This window comes from Thunnus thynnus, chromosome 8 (assembly GCF_963924715.1).
Source record: "Thunnus thynnus chromosome 8, fThuThy2.1, whole genome shotgun sequence".
Classification (NCBI taxonomy): domain Eukaryota; kingdom Metazoa; phylum Chordata; class Actinopteri; order Scombriformes; family Scombridae; genus Thunnus; species Thunnus thynnus.
This window is the reverse complement of record NC_089524.1, coordinates 3,524,590-3,539,820: the sequence shown is the minus strand read 5'-3', so window position 1 is coordinate 3,539,820 and position 15,231 is coordinate 3,524,590. Positions and strand designations below refer to the sequence as shown.

Sequence of the window (15,231 nt, the reverse complement as noted above, 5' to 3'; positions counted from 1 at the left end):
TCCACTTGATATGACTAACTCAGACTGGGAGGAATGATTACAGCAAGAAAAACATGTTTCAATGTTCATTTGGGTTCCTGATTGTTTTTGTGAATATGATTTGACACTGACCAACCATCTGTCGGTGTTTTTGAGGGGCAGGTAGCAGACCTCCTAGTTCGAGAGAGCAGCAGTTTGTTCAGTCTTGTTCAATTTAACCTGCCGTCTGTCTCAACTCAAGTTCAATTAAATCACTTCTCGTTCACTCGTACATCCTAGTTCGAGAGAATGGTTCATTTGATCTCGTTCAGTGAGTCTAGCTGCCAGGCTGTCTCGACTCAAGGCACTCACTGATGTTCTTGTTCGAGACAATGATTCCCGCTCATTCATTGGTGCTCACTCATGTTTTGAGCAACTGAACCACCGTAGCAGGCAGACAGACAGTGTGAGCAGTACCCTACGATAAAAGTGAGTGGGTGATGGGTGGTATGAGTGGGAAAAGTCCAGGATTTATGAGCACTGGGTACGTTCGACAGGCTGACCGGACATACCGGTCATTAAAAAGATTTGTTCAAAAAAATGTGTTCGTTCATTTCTGCCCATCACTACCCTCCAATGGGCTTCTCTATTGGTTAACACCTGAGGCGAAGGCTGTCAGGGATGAGATATACTCCCAGCTGGGCCTGAACCGACACTAGTCCAAACCCAGCCACAACCAAGAAACATCAGCAGTCCAGTGGTCGAGCACCGCCTGTCTGGGGGGCGGAGCACTGTGCGGCAAAAGCCAGCAACAAGTCTGATGTACCAACACCACCAAAGTGCCAACCCAGCAACCTGCTACCATGGGCTGGGACAGAGGTATTTGCAGTAAGCAGCATATGTGCGGTGCTGCTAGCTTGCATACACCTGACTGGTCTGCCAATGAGACATGCAAAGTTTATTGGCGGCTGACGAAGAGGAAACTTTCACTTTATTGGGCTGTGGGCTGGTTTGCCTTGAACACTGCCCGGTTGATGTAGTATTTTGTTTGCCATCTTTTCCCTGACCCGCAATACGTCGGGCTGGCCTGCACATGGTTCTCATCTCCGACGTCACATGTAGTCAAGGAAGTAGCTGTGCTGTAATGGTGGTGGTTAATAGTGGGTTCTGGAGGGGTTAGTGGCTCAACCTTGAGCCACTTATTCACTGGGGTGACATGAGGGGGAACCAGAGGGTGGGCAATATGCTTCTGTAACAATGGTTACGGTTATGGGGGAGTGTCAAATCTATGCCAGGAGAGGCTGGATACAGGCTGTTTAAAATGGTCTGGGACCAAATCAGATAGGAGAGACTCTTTCATAATGCTGAGAGGCAAAGGGGCAATGACTCCAACAACCTCTCTGAATAATTTGGAAGGAAGAATTTAAATATAGTTGATGAATAAGTTGACAGATTAATACTGGACACAACATCGACCAAATCCCTAAGAGACATGGAGGCAAACTCCTTTAACAGCGTGGGAGAGGCCTCAGGGGAAGGTTGAGGTGAGGCAGCAGGAGTAACTGATGCTTTGATGTTTTCTGTCTTTTCATCAAAATACAGGACCAAACCCTGACAGGGGCTATTGGGTCAAGAGCTGTCAAACACATGGCATTCAATTGATTAACCATATCATTTCCATTGTTACACCGTGTAATACAACCACGAGTACTGAATGAAGCAGCAAAATCTGCAGCAAAATTGTCATTAAAACACATGACTTTGCATAGAGCATTGAACAGCAGCATGGCAGTCAATATCAAATAAAACCATGTTATGATCTGAAAAGAAATCCTTCAAGAAAAGGGAGAACATGCCTCTACTCAATAGAAACTTACAGCAAAAGAAACTTACAGCAAAAGAAACTTACAGTAAAAGAAACTTACAGCAAAAGAAACTTGCAGCAGGTTTCTACAACAAAAGTAAAGGTATGCAGTAGAACTTGATCTGTTGCATTCCTACAGCTTTTGCGTCACACCTCTATAATTGCTTTCTGCATCACTATGAACATATAAAAACCTGAGCTCAACATCAAATTATTCACAGCGAAACAGAAGTTGGACAACAGCTACTGATTTTATGTCAGTGAACCCAAACGCTGCTTCAGACTAATATTTAGAGAAATACTGAGTCGAGGAAACTGCAGGATAATGAGGTGAGTAGCTGCCTCTGAATTTCATATAATAGCATGAACAAACATTATTATTATTATTATTATTATTATTAATATTTATTTATTTATTTATTTATTTATTTATTTTTATTAATATTATAGTATAACCAATTGTTTTCTGTAAATTTTATCCCATGCTTCTTTTTTGCCTGAAAACAATCAAAGATGAGTGTAAAAAGTGAACTAAAAGTTTTAATAAAACTGTCCTCAGTTGTTGCTAAAGCTCTACTTTCTTCAGTTCTTCCCTCATTTCCAACTCTTTCCTCCCTGCTTTATCTCTTCTGATATTTCTTTACTCATCCATTTACTTCATCTTTCTCTCCCTATAAACTAATTTTCTTCCTCTAGTTCATCCCTCCTGTCTTCCTTGTTAACTTCCATGTCTCGCTTCATTTCTTTCCTTCTTCCCTGCCTGTTTCAGCTCACTTTTTGATTTCTTAACCTCATTCCCTTTTGCTTTTTCCTTTCCTTTCTGTCCACTCAATGCTCCTTAGTCCGTTTCTTCTATCCCTCCCTCCACATGAGATGAACACTGGTTACCCAAACATATCAAGCTTCAGAGCATATTATATTAACATGTTTTAATATTAGTTATTTTTATTCTCCATCAGTGCTGCTCAGAGTCAGTCAACACTGGAGTCCAAATTGAAGGCCCTGCAGTGTCACTTCACCTGGGACATCGACTCCAGCAGGTCCAAACTTTTCCGTTTTAGTGACAAGCTGGAGGACATCGGCACCGAGGAGGGAAACAGCTGGCTGGGTCACATTTACAACCTGCAGGGGTACATTCACTACCAGCTGGGCTTCACTGAAGACGCCCGGCGTTTCTTCAGCAGGGCCACAGAGGCCTTCCGCCGGTTGAGAAACACCATCTCAGATGAAGGTCCCTGGTTGGTGGTGAACTACGGGAACCTGGCTTGGCTACACCACCACCTGGGAGAACAAGCAGAGTGTCAGACTTACCTGTCAAAGGTCGACGCCCTGCTGAAAGAATACCCATCTCCATCCCAGGACAAGCTCCATCCAGAGATCTACGCTGAAAAAGCCTGGACCCTGATGAAATTCGGCAAAGATAAAAAGCCTCTGGTGGCAGATTACTTCCAGAGAGCCATCAGGATGCAGCCGGACATGGTGGAGTGGAACACCAGCCGTATCATAGCGTTAGTGAGTGCTCATAAGTATCGCAAAATACCAGTGAAGGAAGGCATCCTGGAGGAAATAAGAATGGCCAAGGAACAGGATCCAGAGAACTTGTACCTTGCTGTTCTTGACCTTGAGCAGCGTGCTATGAAAGGAGAAAGAATTGAAGATGAAGCACGTGAGTTATCCAGAAAGGTTTTGAGAAATCCTGTCAGCAGCTACAGTGGGATCAAAGCATTATTATGGGTTTACAATAAATATGTATCTGTTGATGAGGCTATTGCTCTGGCAGAGGAGGCTCTGGAAAAACATCCAGATGAACGTTACCTGAAGACATGTGCTGCACTCTGCTACGAATGGAGGATCGTTTTTCACAGCAACTGTCACCCAAAGCAAAGTACAATAGACAGAGCAATCAGTCTACATAGAGAAGTGATTTCTCTTTACCCTTATTCAAGACTTCTGAAGAAAATATCCCTGGCAAATATATACGCAAAGTCAAATCACAGCCTGGCTGAAGCTGAGCAGATTTACCAGGAACTGCTAGGAATGGACCTGGAACCTGAAGACAAACAGATGCTTTACAACTACTACGCAAAACACTTAAACTTTGATCGACGAGATTACAACAGGTCGATAGAATATCACATGAAGGCAGCAGAGATACCGCGACATGGCTTCTTACGAAAGAACAGCATCCGAGCTCTGGAGAAGATTAAAGAAAGAAACAGAAGCCCAATGTGTAGAGAAATAGAGGAGTTCCTGGCCAAGCTGGAAGACTAGAAAATCCCAACTGTTGTAGAAACTGTAGGTACTCCATTATCTAAAAAATCTGTACCTATCCGATTATATATCTGATTATATACACATCAGAAAAACTTGCAGAAAAGATTTGTGGAGGTTACATAAACAAATACTTCAAATAATTTTACAGATACTTATGAGACAAATGTCAATGGTTTACATATGTCTTGTGAATAAACGTATTGTCTTGTTAGTGATGAAGCTAGATCATTAGCTGAAAGAGTTTTTTCCTGTCTTCAATAATACTTTTATTGAATGAAATGATGAGGATAAAATAACACGGAGAAGCAAACACCTGAGTACGGAGAAAATAGAAAGTTTAGAAACATGTCATGTATAATTAATTCATTGTTGATTTCAAAGTTGTAGCGGGTTTATTTTTACACTATAGTAGAACTAATGGGAGACAAAAGCTGCTGGAAAGAAGAAAAAAAATATGTGAAAAACTATAAATTTGCACTGACAATGGTCAGCAGTAATAATGTATATCTGGTTACATTACTGATAGAGTTTGATCAGATGTTGTATTTTAACATCTGGACTCATATAGAACCATGGCGCTCACTATATTCCTAGGTTGCTGTTGTTTTTTTCTTATATAAGAACACAATGCGCTTCACATGACATTTGCTTTGCTGTAAGCTTTGTAGTAGTGAAACAGAAAAGTGATTAGCAATGATTAATATGTTGTATAACCTGAATATAATCACAAAGTGTAACTGATTGTGTGGTTAAAAACTTGTACAATATACAAATACTATTAAGTAAACACTATAAAATCTTCTGTAAGTTTGTTTTGGTGGTTAATTTACAAGAGATTCATGTTCTCTACACAGTTTTGCAGCACTGCACACAAAACACTGATAGACGTCAAACTACAACTTTGGAAAACTGCTGCCAACATTAAAGGACGAGTTTACAGGTTAAGATATAGGGTATAAAATCCTCTCCATCTGTGTAAATATGTATTTAAAAGTTTATCTGAAGCTAATATGAAGCTTCAGCATCCAAAGGAGTCAAATCAAGTAGATATCTTTCAATGTTACAGTCTTTTTAGTGTCAAAGTCCCTCTTTTTGTTACTATACTTCCACCGCAACTCAACAGGGAAACACTGTCCGAGGAAACACAAAGAGGGAATTTGATGCTAAAAAGACTGTAAATGTGTCAGACACCCACTTGTAATGACTAACTGCTGACTGCTGAAGCCTCATATAAGCTTCACATCAACTTAAATTAAGTGACTGTGTGTATAAAGTGACCAAACCAGTACTTTTACTTATATACTTTAAGTACATTTTGCTGCTAGTACTTTTTGCATGCAGGACTTTTACTTGTAATAAAGTATTTTTACATTGTTGTATTGGTACTTTTACTTAAGTAAAAGATCTAAATATGCATTTACACACAGCAGCAGCATATCTTCATTTATTATTCATTCATTCATTATTTATTTACCTCCTGACACGCCAACTAGATGGTTCAGGATCTATTAGTATTGAATGTTCTGTGTGGTCGGCTGTTATACACAGATTCCAAGTTTATACAGTGAAATTATTAGTAATAAAACTGTCTGGCAGGATGAATTTTGAGCTCCATCACAGTTGTCAGGACATTTTTTATTTTTAAGTATCTAAAAGTCCAAACTCTGTTTCCTCTGCAGAGTTTCCTTTGACTTGTCAAGTTCATAATTTCAGTTTTCATTTTTGCTGTTTAAATGCAAAGTCTCACAATATTTCCTGTATTGACATTATTGTGTCCATGGAAGCCTTTACTGACCTAATCATTAAAGTAAATCATTAATCAAATATCATTTTATTGAATAATAATTAACAGTGGTGGTTGCCTCATTGGGCAGATGGGTGTATCATTACACACAGCCAGAAATGTCAGTGTTATTACCAACAAAGATGAAGCTCTGGATGACCTTGGCTTAACCTCAGATCTTTTCAAGTCCTAGAAATGATCCTGATCCAATATTTGTTTTTGTGGACTTTTTCCTTCGTATTACAGCTAGACTTCATACTGAGCTACAGTAACAGTTCAACAAATAGCAGCAGCTGAGAGTTCTGGTTCACCTGCAAAATGTCACAGAAAGAGAAACAGAAATATGTTGTATGTTGTTGTATTGCTCCTATTGTAGCTACACTGGTCCAATGCAATAATGGCCACGCATCATACAGGTGTCTTTTGAAGATTTCTCTCTTTGATCAGTAGACACTATGAAAACTACAAGAAAATAAAAGACATAAAAAGTTTAAAATATACATCTCTCAGTCATTCATAGAGAACATGAATATCTTATCTTATCTTATATCGTAAATGAACCACCAAAACAAAGATATTAGATTTTATATTGTTTATTTAATAGTATTAGTATAGTGTACAAGTGACATACAAGTTTCTACCAACACAATCAGTTCCACTTTGTGATTATATTCAGGTTATACATCATATTAATCTTTACATTTCTCATCAGACAGTTTTATTTTTCATGACCACAAAGCTTACAGCAAAGCATATTTCATGCAAAGTGCATTATGTTCTTATTTAAACTTCAAAAACAGTGCTAAGAAAAAAACAAAATCAACACACCAGTTATATAGAAAACACCATGGTTATATATGAATCCAAAAACATATCGTGCCTTCACTTTCTTCTAGATATAGGATTTTCTAGACTTCCAGTTTGGCCAGTAACTCCTCTATTTCTCCACACATTGGACTCCTGTTTCTTTCTTTAATCTTCCTCAGAACTTTGATGCTGTACTCTCGATAGTAAGATTGGTGCGGTATCTCTGCTGCCTTCATGTGATATTCTATCGACCTGTTGTAATCTCGTCGATCAAAGTTTAAATGTTTTGCGTAGTAGTTGTAAATCATCTGTTTCTCTACAGGGCCCAGATCCATTTCTAGCAGTTCCTGGTAAATCTTCTCAGCTTCATACTGGCTGTGATTTGACTTTGCGTATATATTTGCGAGGGATATTTTCTTCAGAAGTGACGGATGATTGTAAAGAGAAATCATTTCTTTATGGAGACTGATTCCTCTATCTATCATGCTTTGCCTTAGGTGACTGTCGTTGTGAAAAACGATCCTCCATCTGTAGCAGAGTGCAGCACACTTCTTCAGGTAACGTTCATCTGGATGTTCTTCCAGAGCCTCCTCTGCCAGAGCAACAGCTTCATCAACAGATACATGTTTTCTGTAAACCCTTAATAATGCTTTCATACCACTGTAGCTGCTCACAGGATTTTTCAAAACCTTTCTTGCTAACTCACGTGCTTCATCTTCAATTTTTTCTCCTTTCCTACCACGCTGATCAAGGTCGTGAGCAGCAAGGTACAAGTTCTCTGGATCCTGTTCCTTGGCCATTCTCAATTTCTCCAGGACGTCGTCCTCCACTGGTGTGTCGTCGAACTTATAAGCCTTCACTAATGCTAAGACACAGCTGGTGTTCCACTCCACCATGTCTGGTTGCATCCTGATGGCTCTCTGGAAGTAATCTGCAGCCAGAAGGTATTGGTCTTTGTCAAACTTCATCAGGGTCCAGGCTTTTTCAGCGTAGATCTCTGGATGGAGCTCGTCCTGGGATGGAGATGGATATTCTTTCAGCAGGGCGTCGACCTTTGACAGGTAAGTCTGACACTCTGCTTGTTCTCCCAGGTGGTGGTGCAGCCAAGCCAGGTTCCCGTAGTTCACCAACAACCAGGGACCTTCATTTGAGATGGTGTTTCTTGACCGGCGGAAGGCCTCTGTGGCCTTGCTGAAGAAACACCGGGCGTCTTCAGTGGAGCTCTGCTGGTACTGAATGCTCAGCTGGTAGTGAATGTACCCCTGCAGGTTGTAAATGTGACCCAGCCAGCTGTTTCCCTCCTCGGTGCCGATGTCCTCCAGCTTGCCTCTGAGATATAAAAGTCTGGACCTGCTGGAGTCGATGTCCCAGGTGAAGTGGCATTGCAGGGCCTTCAGTTTGGCCTCCATTGTTGACTGACTCTGAGCAGCACTGATGGAGAATAAAAACAACACACATTAAAATAGATCTAAATATAATATTCGTTAACCAGTGTTCATCTCATGTTATTCATCTCATGTTATCAGAAAGGCTAAACAGGTCAGAATAGGTTGATTTATGGTCATTTGCACGAATGCACCACCTGCTGGCACACTGATTAATACCCCTCATTGGCAACAGAGAGGTATCAGGCTTGATGAGTGGAGTGTGGCTGCATTAGACCAAACAAATCCAGGTGGTGGTGTGCATTTTTGACATACTGTAAGTAGTTTTCTGTTTGTTATTCTTTGCAGTGTTTATCTGCCATGTGTACAGAATATCATTGTACTAAGTATGGCGTTATGTAAATACAGTAATTATCATGCCACATGGTAGATTCCTCTTGTGCATTAACATTGTCTTTACATAGTAGATGTTTAATTCATATTGCTATTTACTGTTCTTAGGATGACAGAAGGGTACAATTTCTTTGTTTAGTTAATGATAGGTATGGTATTTTAATTAACTGAGTGTTACTAATTAAGTGTCATGTCATCAGTGATCAGCTGCCATGTCCAGCTAAAGGCCACCAGGTGTCACTGTTGGTTTCCTCAGCGAGATTACCCTGAGAGAAAGTAGTACTGAAACTGAGGTTTTAGGTCATTGTAGTCAGGTTTTGGTGGATAAAATTATTGAAATGTTTATTTGATAGTTATTCTACGATGCTGATATTACTTTCATCTCCATAGCCATAGCTGTGGTATTTTGCTGTTAATATTTGGATAAGTTGCCAGTCATTACTAGGCAAGGCAAGTTTATTTGTATAGCATTACATAAAGCATAAAAGGCACTACTCACTAATTAATTTTCATATCGCTTCTCCTTTATTAGTTTGTGTTGAAGCACACTCACACATCAATAAAGAAGACAAACTCATCAGAGTCTCCAGCCTTGTGTCCTGACCGTCACTCAGTGGCGAGCATCAAACATCCATCAGCTTGCAACTGAACTTTGAGATCCCTTATCTGCACATGTGCAGGGAGGGAAGAAATGGAGCACAAAGGAGCATTGAGTGGACAGGAAGGTAATAAGGAAGGAGTGAATGAGGGGAGGAATGGATGGCGAAATAAGTTTTAGAGTAGAGACAGCAATAAAAAAGCATGAAGGAAACTACAGAGGGAAAGAAATAAAGAAGGAATAAAGGTAGGAAAGTTAAGGTAAAAAAGGAAGAAAAAGAATTGAAGAGGGAAACAATGGAGGACAAAAGAAGGAAGCAACAAGCAAAGGAACAATAAATAGATGATGATGGAAGCAAGCGATGAGCAAATAAGAATTTGAAAGAAAAAGAAATGAAGGCAGGGAGGACATAAGGAAACGACAAAAGCAAATGCAGTTAAGAAATGGAGAAGTGAACTGAAAGACAAGAAAGATGAAATAAAGAAACAAAGACATGAGACAGAATGAGGGAAGGAAAGGAGGAAAGATGGATGAAAGCAGAACTGTAGCTACTGAAGAAGAACTTAAGACATTATTACACTTAAATGCTCCTGGAGGGTTTTAATGGCTGATTCCGATACTTTTTGCAATTTTTTTTTTACATTTTTAGGCAAAAACGGGGAAAAAAAAGTGGGATAAATTTAACAGAAAATAACTGATAAGTTATAATAACAATAAGAAAAAGAATGATAATTATATTAAATAGACAGAAAATAACATTTTATAGACTTATGAGAAATGTCTTTGGGTGTGGTGGATTTACATCAGGTGATTCGTGATCTCATCCTTGTTGAAAGGTAATATGGAAAAAGCAAGAATCATAAAATATAGTAAAAGGGAGCAAACTGAAGGCAAAAGAAGGAATTTTTCTTGGAACAAGAAAAATAAAATAAGAGAGAACTCAGCAGCACTGACTGATAATAAAAACATCATCATTAACTGGCAAGATCCATAATGTTGATATTTTGGGCTCTGATACCCTAAAATAAGACATTGTTATACATTTTGAATTGCAGAAGCAGCGACTCACCTCATTATTCTGCTGTTTCCTTCACTCAGTATTTCTCTAAATATTATTCTGAAGCAGCTTTTGGGTCCGCTGGCATAAAGTCAGTAGCTGTTGTCCAACTTCTGCTTTGCTGTGAATGCTGTTATGTTGAGCATGATATTTATAATGATGCAGAAAGGACTTTGGACTTTTAGAGGTGGGACGAAGCGAACAGACGGGAGTTCGCTGCAGCGAATTACAAACTTGCAGAAACTCCGCTTCATCAATGAAGAGAGAGACGAGAGAAAACATGGAGTCTTATGAAAGAAACTGATAAAACAATAGGAAAAAACTCGAGCCCTTAGTGAGTTTTAAGGTCAGCAAATTCGCTCATTCGAAGGAATCTTAACTTTCGTTTCCCAGCAGCAGAAATTTACTGCCTGGCTACCCAATTAAAAGATTCACAATCTGTCACGTGAGTCTTAAAACAAACAGTCAGGTGTCTAGGCTACTTTTACTTAAGTAAAGGATCTAAATACTTCTTCCATCACTTGTGCATTTACACACATAGCAGCATATCATCACTCATTATTTATTTACCTCCTGACACACCAACCAGATCGTTCAGGATCTATCAATAATTAATGTTCTGTGTGGTCAGCTGTTATACACAGATTCCAAGTTTATACAGTGAAATTATCAGTAATAAAGCTGGCTGGCAGGATGAATCTTGAGCTCCATCACAGCTGTCGGGATATTTTTTTATTTTTAAGTATCTAAAAGTCCAAACTCTGTTTCCTCTGCAGAGTTTCCTCTGACTTGTCAAGTTCATAATTTCAGTTTTCAGTTTTGCTGCTTAAAAGCAAAGTCTCACAATATTTCCTGTATTGACATTACCGTGTCCATGGAAGCGTTTACTGACCAAATCATTAAAGTAAATCATCAATCAAATATCATTTTAGTGAATAATAATTAACAGTGGTTGTTGCCTCATTGGGTAGATGGGTGTATCACTACACACAGCCAGAAATGTCAGTGTTATTACCAACAAAGATGAAGCTCTGGATGACCTTGGCTTAACCTCAGATCTTTTCAAGTCCTAGAAACAATCCTGATCCAATATTTGTTTTTGTGGACTTTTTCCTTCGTATTACAGCTAGACTTCATACTGAGCTACAGTAACAGTTCAACCAACAGCAGCAGCTTAGAGTCCTGGTTCACCTGCAAAATGTCACAGAAAGAGAAACAGAAATATGTTGTTTGTTTTGTTGTATTGCTCCTATTGTAGCTATGCAATAATGGCCACGCATCATACGGATGTCTTTTGAAGATTTCTCTCTTTGATCAGTAGACACTATGAAAACTACAAGAAAATAAAAGACATAAAAAGTTTCAAATATACGTCTCTCAGTCAAGTTTAAAGATCTTTGCCGAACTTCATCAGGGTCCAGGCATTTTCAGCGTAGATCTCTGGATGGAGCTCGTCCTGGGATGGAGATGGATATTCTTTCAGCAGGGCGTCGACCTTTGACAGGTAAGTCTGACTCTCTTCTTCCTCTCCCAGGTGGTGGTGCAGCCAAGCCAGGTTCCTGTAGTTCACCACCAACCAGGGACCTTCATCTGAGACGGTGTTTCTTGACCAGCGGAAGGCCTCTGTGGCCCTGCTGAAGAAACGCCAGGCGTCTTCAGTGAAGCCCAGCTGACAGTGAATGTACCCCTGCAAGTTGTAAATATGACCCAGCCAGCTGTTTCCCTCCTCGGTGCTGATGTCCTCCAGCTTGTCACTAAAACGGAAAAGTTTGGACCTGCTGGGGTCGATGTCCCAGGTGAAGTGACACTGCAGGGCCTCCAGTTTGGCCTCCAGTGTTGACTGACTCTGAGCAGCACTGATGGAGAATAAAAATAACATCAACAGCATGTCAATATAATATGCTCTGAAGCTTGATACGTTTGGGTAACCAGTGTTCATCTCATGGAAGGAGGGATGGAAGAAATGAATTGAGTGGACAGGCAGGAGCGAATGAAGGAAGAAGAAAAAAGCAAAAGGGAATGAGGTTAAGAAATGGAAAAGTGAGCTGAAACAGGCAGAGAGGAAGGAAAGAAATTCATCAAGACATGGAAGTGAACAAGGAAGACAAGAAGGATGAACTAGAAGAAGAAAATGATTATATATAGAGAGAAAGATGAAGTAAATGGATGATTAAAGAAATATCAGAAGAGATAAAGGAGGGAGGAAAGAGTTGGGAATGAAGGAAGAACCGAAGAAAGCAGAGCTGGAACAACCGCTGAGGACAGTCTTATTAAAACCTTCACTTTTTACACACTGTTTACACTCATCTTTGATTGTTTTCAGGCAAAAAAGATTAATTAACAAAATTTGTTCAATTAAAAGAAGATGGATGGATTTAACATTATATTCCTGGCTGTGTGAGATAAAGTTTACAGAAAACTATTGGTTTTAATACTACTACTAATAATGATGTTTGTTCATGCAATTATATGAAATTCAGAAGCAGCTCCTCACCTCATTATCCTGCGGTTTCTTTGACTCATTATTTCTCTAAATATTAGTGTGAAGCAGCATTTGGGTTCACTGACATAAAATCAGTAGCTATTGTCCAACTTCTGTTTTGCTGTTTGTTTTTATATATTCATATTGATGCTGAAGGGAATTAAAGAGGTGGGGTACAAATTTAAATGCTTTAGGAAAGCAACAGATCAAGTAACTGCATGCCTTTAGTTTTGTTGTAGGAACCCGCTGACTCTAAGTTTCTATTTCTTTAAGTTACTGTAAGTTTCAATTGAGTAGAGGCATCTTTTTTTATATTAACTGCCACGTCACTGTTCAATGCTCTAAGCACAGTCATGTGTTCTTAATAACATTGCTGCTGCAGATTTTGCTGCTTCATTCAGTGCTCGTGGTTGTATTACACAGTGTAATAATGTAAATGATATGGTTAATCAATTTAATGTGTTTGACAGCTCTTGACCAAATAGCCCCTGTGAGGGTTTGGTCCCAAGGTCCTGGATGAATAAAGATATTCAAAAACTGAAAAGAAAATGTAGAAGAGCTGAACATAAATGGAAAGAGTCTCAAGTTCATTGGCTCCACATGAGGAAGTTATTATCTTTATATAAATCACAGATAAAGAGTAAGAGACTGTCTTACTTTTCTAATCTAGCAAAACTCAAGATTTCTCTTTCATACCATCAACAGTCTAGTGAACCCTCCCCCCAGCCACTTGTGCCACCTCTGTAGAGAACTGAATCCAACGAGCCCCCAGCCCTCATTTATGCTACAACCCTGCAGGTGTCTAGAGATGAGGAAAGCAACATAATACTGATGTAGACAGGCAAGCACATCAGCATCTGTTGTTTGGTGTCATGACAACAGAGTTTACAAGATTACAGCTCAAATATCAACATCAAATAATCAACAGTAATTGAGTGTGATTAAATAACTGAGGTGAGCAACAAAAGGAAAAGGACTGCAGGTGGAGCTAGATCAAAAAAACAAATCAAACAAATTCTGCTTCTTAACTCCTCAGATCCCAACTGAAGCCTGCTGCTGAAACCAGATAAATGAAACAAAACAAAAACCTGGACAGAGGTTTTTGTCCCTGTAGAAAAACAAAAGTACACACAAACAACTAAACTTTAGGCCTACACTGTGAAAAAAAAGAAGTTATTTCACAGAAATTTACTGTATTATTTTACAGTTTTTTTTAATCTAAATCTGTTGCTATTCTTTACAAAACAAGGGATCTGTTGAATAAAAAAATGTTTGTATATATTGTATTGTTCACTTATAATGCCATATATGTCATATTGTGTTGAGGTCTAGTGTAAATAAAACAAATATAGACCCTATAATTAAACTCCAGAAAAGAGCTATTAGAATAATAAATAAAGCTTTCTGCTGTGAATCCACTAATCCATTATTCATAGGGTCCTGCACATTAAAATTTTTGGATTTTGTGTATTTAAAAACATTGGAATTACTTTTTCGAGTTAGGAATAAAAGTCTTCCTATTTGTATTCAACAATTTTTTAAGTTAAGAGAAGGAAATTATAATCTAAGAGGATTGTGTATCTTTGACATATGTAAAGTGAGAACCAATGTAAAATACAGATATGTTTTAGTTTTGGGAGTCAAACTATGGTATGGTCTTAGTGATGACTTAAAATTGTGTATCTCTCTGTTGAGTTTCAAAAAAGCCTTAAAATGTAAAATAATAAAGGATTATGACATAAAATGATAAAGATGTAAAATAATAATTTTGAGTAAATTATTTCATACTGCTGATATTCTGGGTTATTTTATGGATTGTATAGGATAGGAAAAAATAAGCCTTGGACTTCAGCCTATTCCTTTTTCGGTCATTGATTGCGTGGTTTTTTTATTGTGTGAAATGGATCGGTATAAACATGTATGATGTTTTTGTCAGTTTCACACCCACACAATTTTTTTGTTTTGTTCCTTATTATGTATGACTGAAATAAACTATTCATTCATTCATTCACATGCATCATAGTCAGATAACCTGATGATTCTTGCATCATAGCTGCATTTCCACTCTTTCTTTCATACTAGCTCATGATTAGTGAACTAGTAGAACTATTGTGAGCACTCATGTGAAATCTGTATTCAGTGTCTGCAGTTGTGTTAAATGTTTTGCAAACCAGAATTCAGATGGCAGAAGTGCATCTGGACAATAGAGAGACATACACACACATACACATAATCTAGATAAATTTAAACTATAACCCACAACCGTACACAATGTGTCAATTAAACTTGTCACTTTAGTTCTAGTAACACATTTTGCAGACTGTTGTTATAATTGTTCTGTCAGGATCTTGTAGAAAAGTGAAGCAATGCCTTTGGACTTTAAATAAAACAGTGAAGAGGTGGAGACATCATTGGTGGAGGTATAAGCGGAACAGTTTTAAAGCGTAAGTGTCATTCTGACCAGAGAAGAAGAATAACAGTTATCTGGGAGACATTTTCCTTTTTCTGTTGACAAACTTGGTGTGTTGAATTTTGATTGGATAACATTCTAAAGTTACATATTTTGAACCAACTGGCATGAAGCAAGGAGATTCCCATGGGGAAATCCTGCATTGTCCACACACTTCATA

General features: G+C 38.6%; 3 protein-coding genes across 3 annotated transcripts; 1 reads left to right on the top strand and 2 right to left on the bottom strand.

Annotated features, from left to right (window-relative positions):
* The first annotated feature begins 2,147 nt into the window (after positions 1-2,147).
* On the top strand, positions 2,148-4,093 carry LOC137188501 (interferon-induced protein with tetratricopeptide repeats 1B-like). Its single transcript, XM_067598155.1, has 2 exons — positions 2,148-2,152; positions 2,782-4,093. The coding sequence occupies exons 1-2, from the start codon at positions 2,148-2,150 to the stop codon at positions 4,091-4,093; spliced, it is 1,317 nt and encodes a 438-aa protein (XP_067454256.1).
* A 2,370-nt stretch (positions 4,094-6,463) lies between these two features.
* Positions 6,464-10,444, bottom strand: LOC137187326 (interferon-induced protein with tetratricopeptide repeats 1B-like). Its single transcript, XM_067596143.1, has 2 exons — positions 10,132-10,444; positions 6,464-8,117 (listed from the first exon to the last, which is right to left on the bottom strand). Exons 1-2 carry the CDS (start codon positions 10,134-10,136, stop codon positions 6,788-6,790), a joined length of 1,335 nt encoding a protein of 444 aa, XP_067452244.1. The 5' UTR covers positions 10,137-10,444; the 3' UTR covers positions 6,464-6,787.
* Positions 10,445-11,506: 1,062 nt separating this feature from the next.
* On the bottom strand, positions 11,507-12,618 carry LOC137188500 (interferon-induced protein with tetratricopeptide repeats 5-like). The gene is made up of 2 exons (XM_067598154.1): positions 12,614-12,618; positions 11,507-11,975 (listed from the first exon to the last, which is right to left on the bottom strand). Exons 1-2 carry the CDS (start codon positions 12,616-12,618, stop codon positions 11,507-11,509), a joined length of 474 nt encoding a protein of 157 aa, XP_067454255.1.
* Between the last annotated feature and the right edge of the window lie 2,613 nt (positions 12,619-15,231).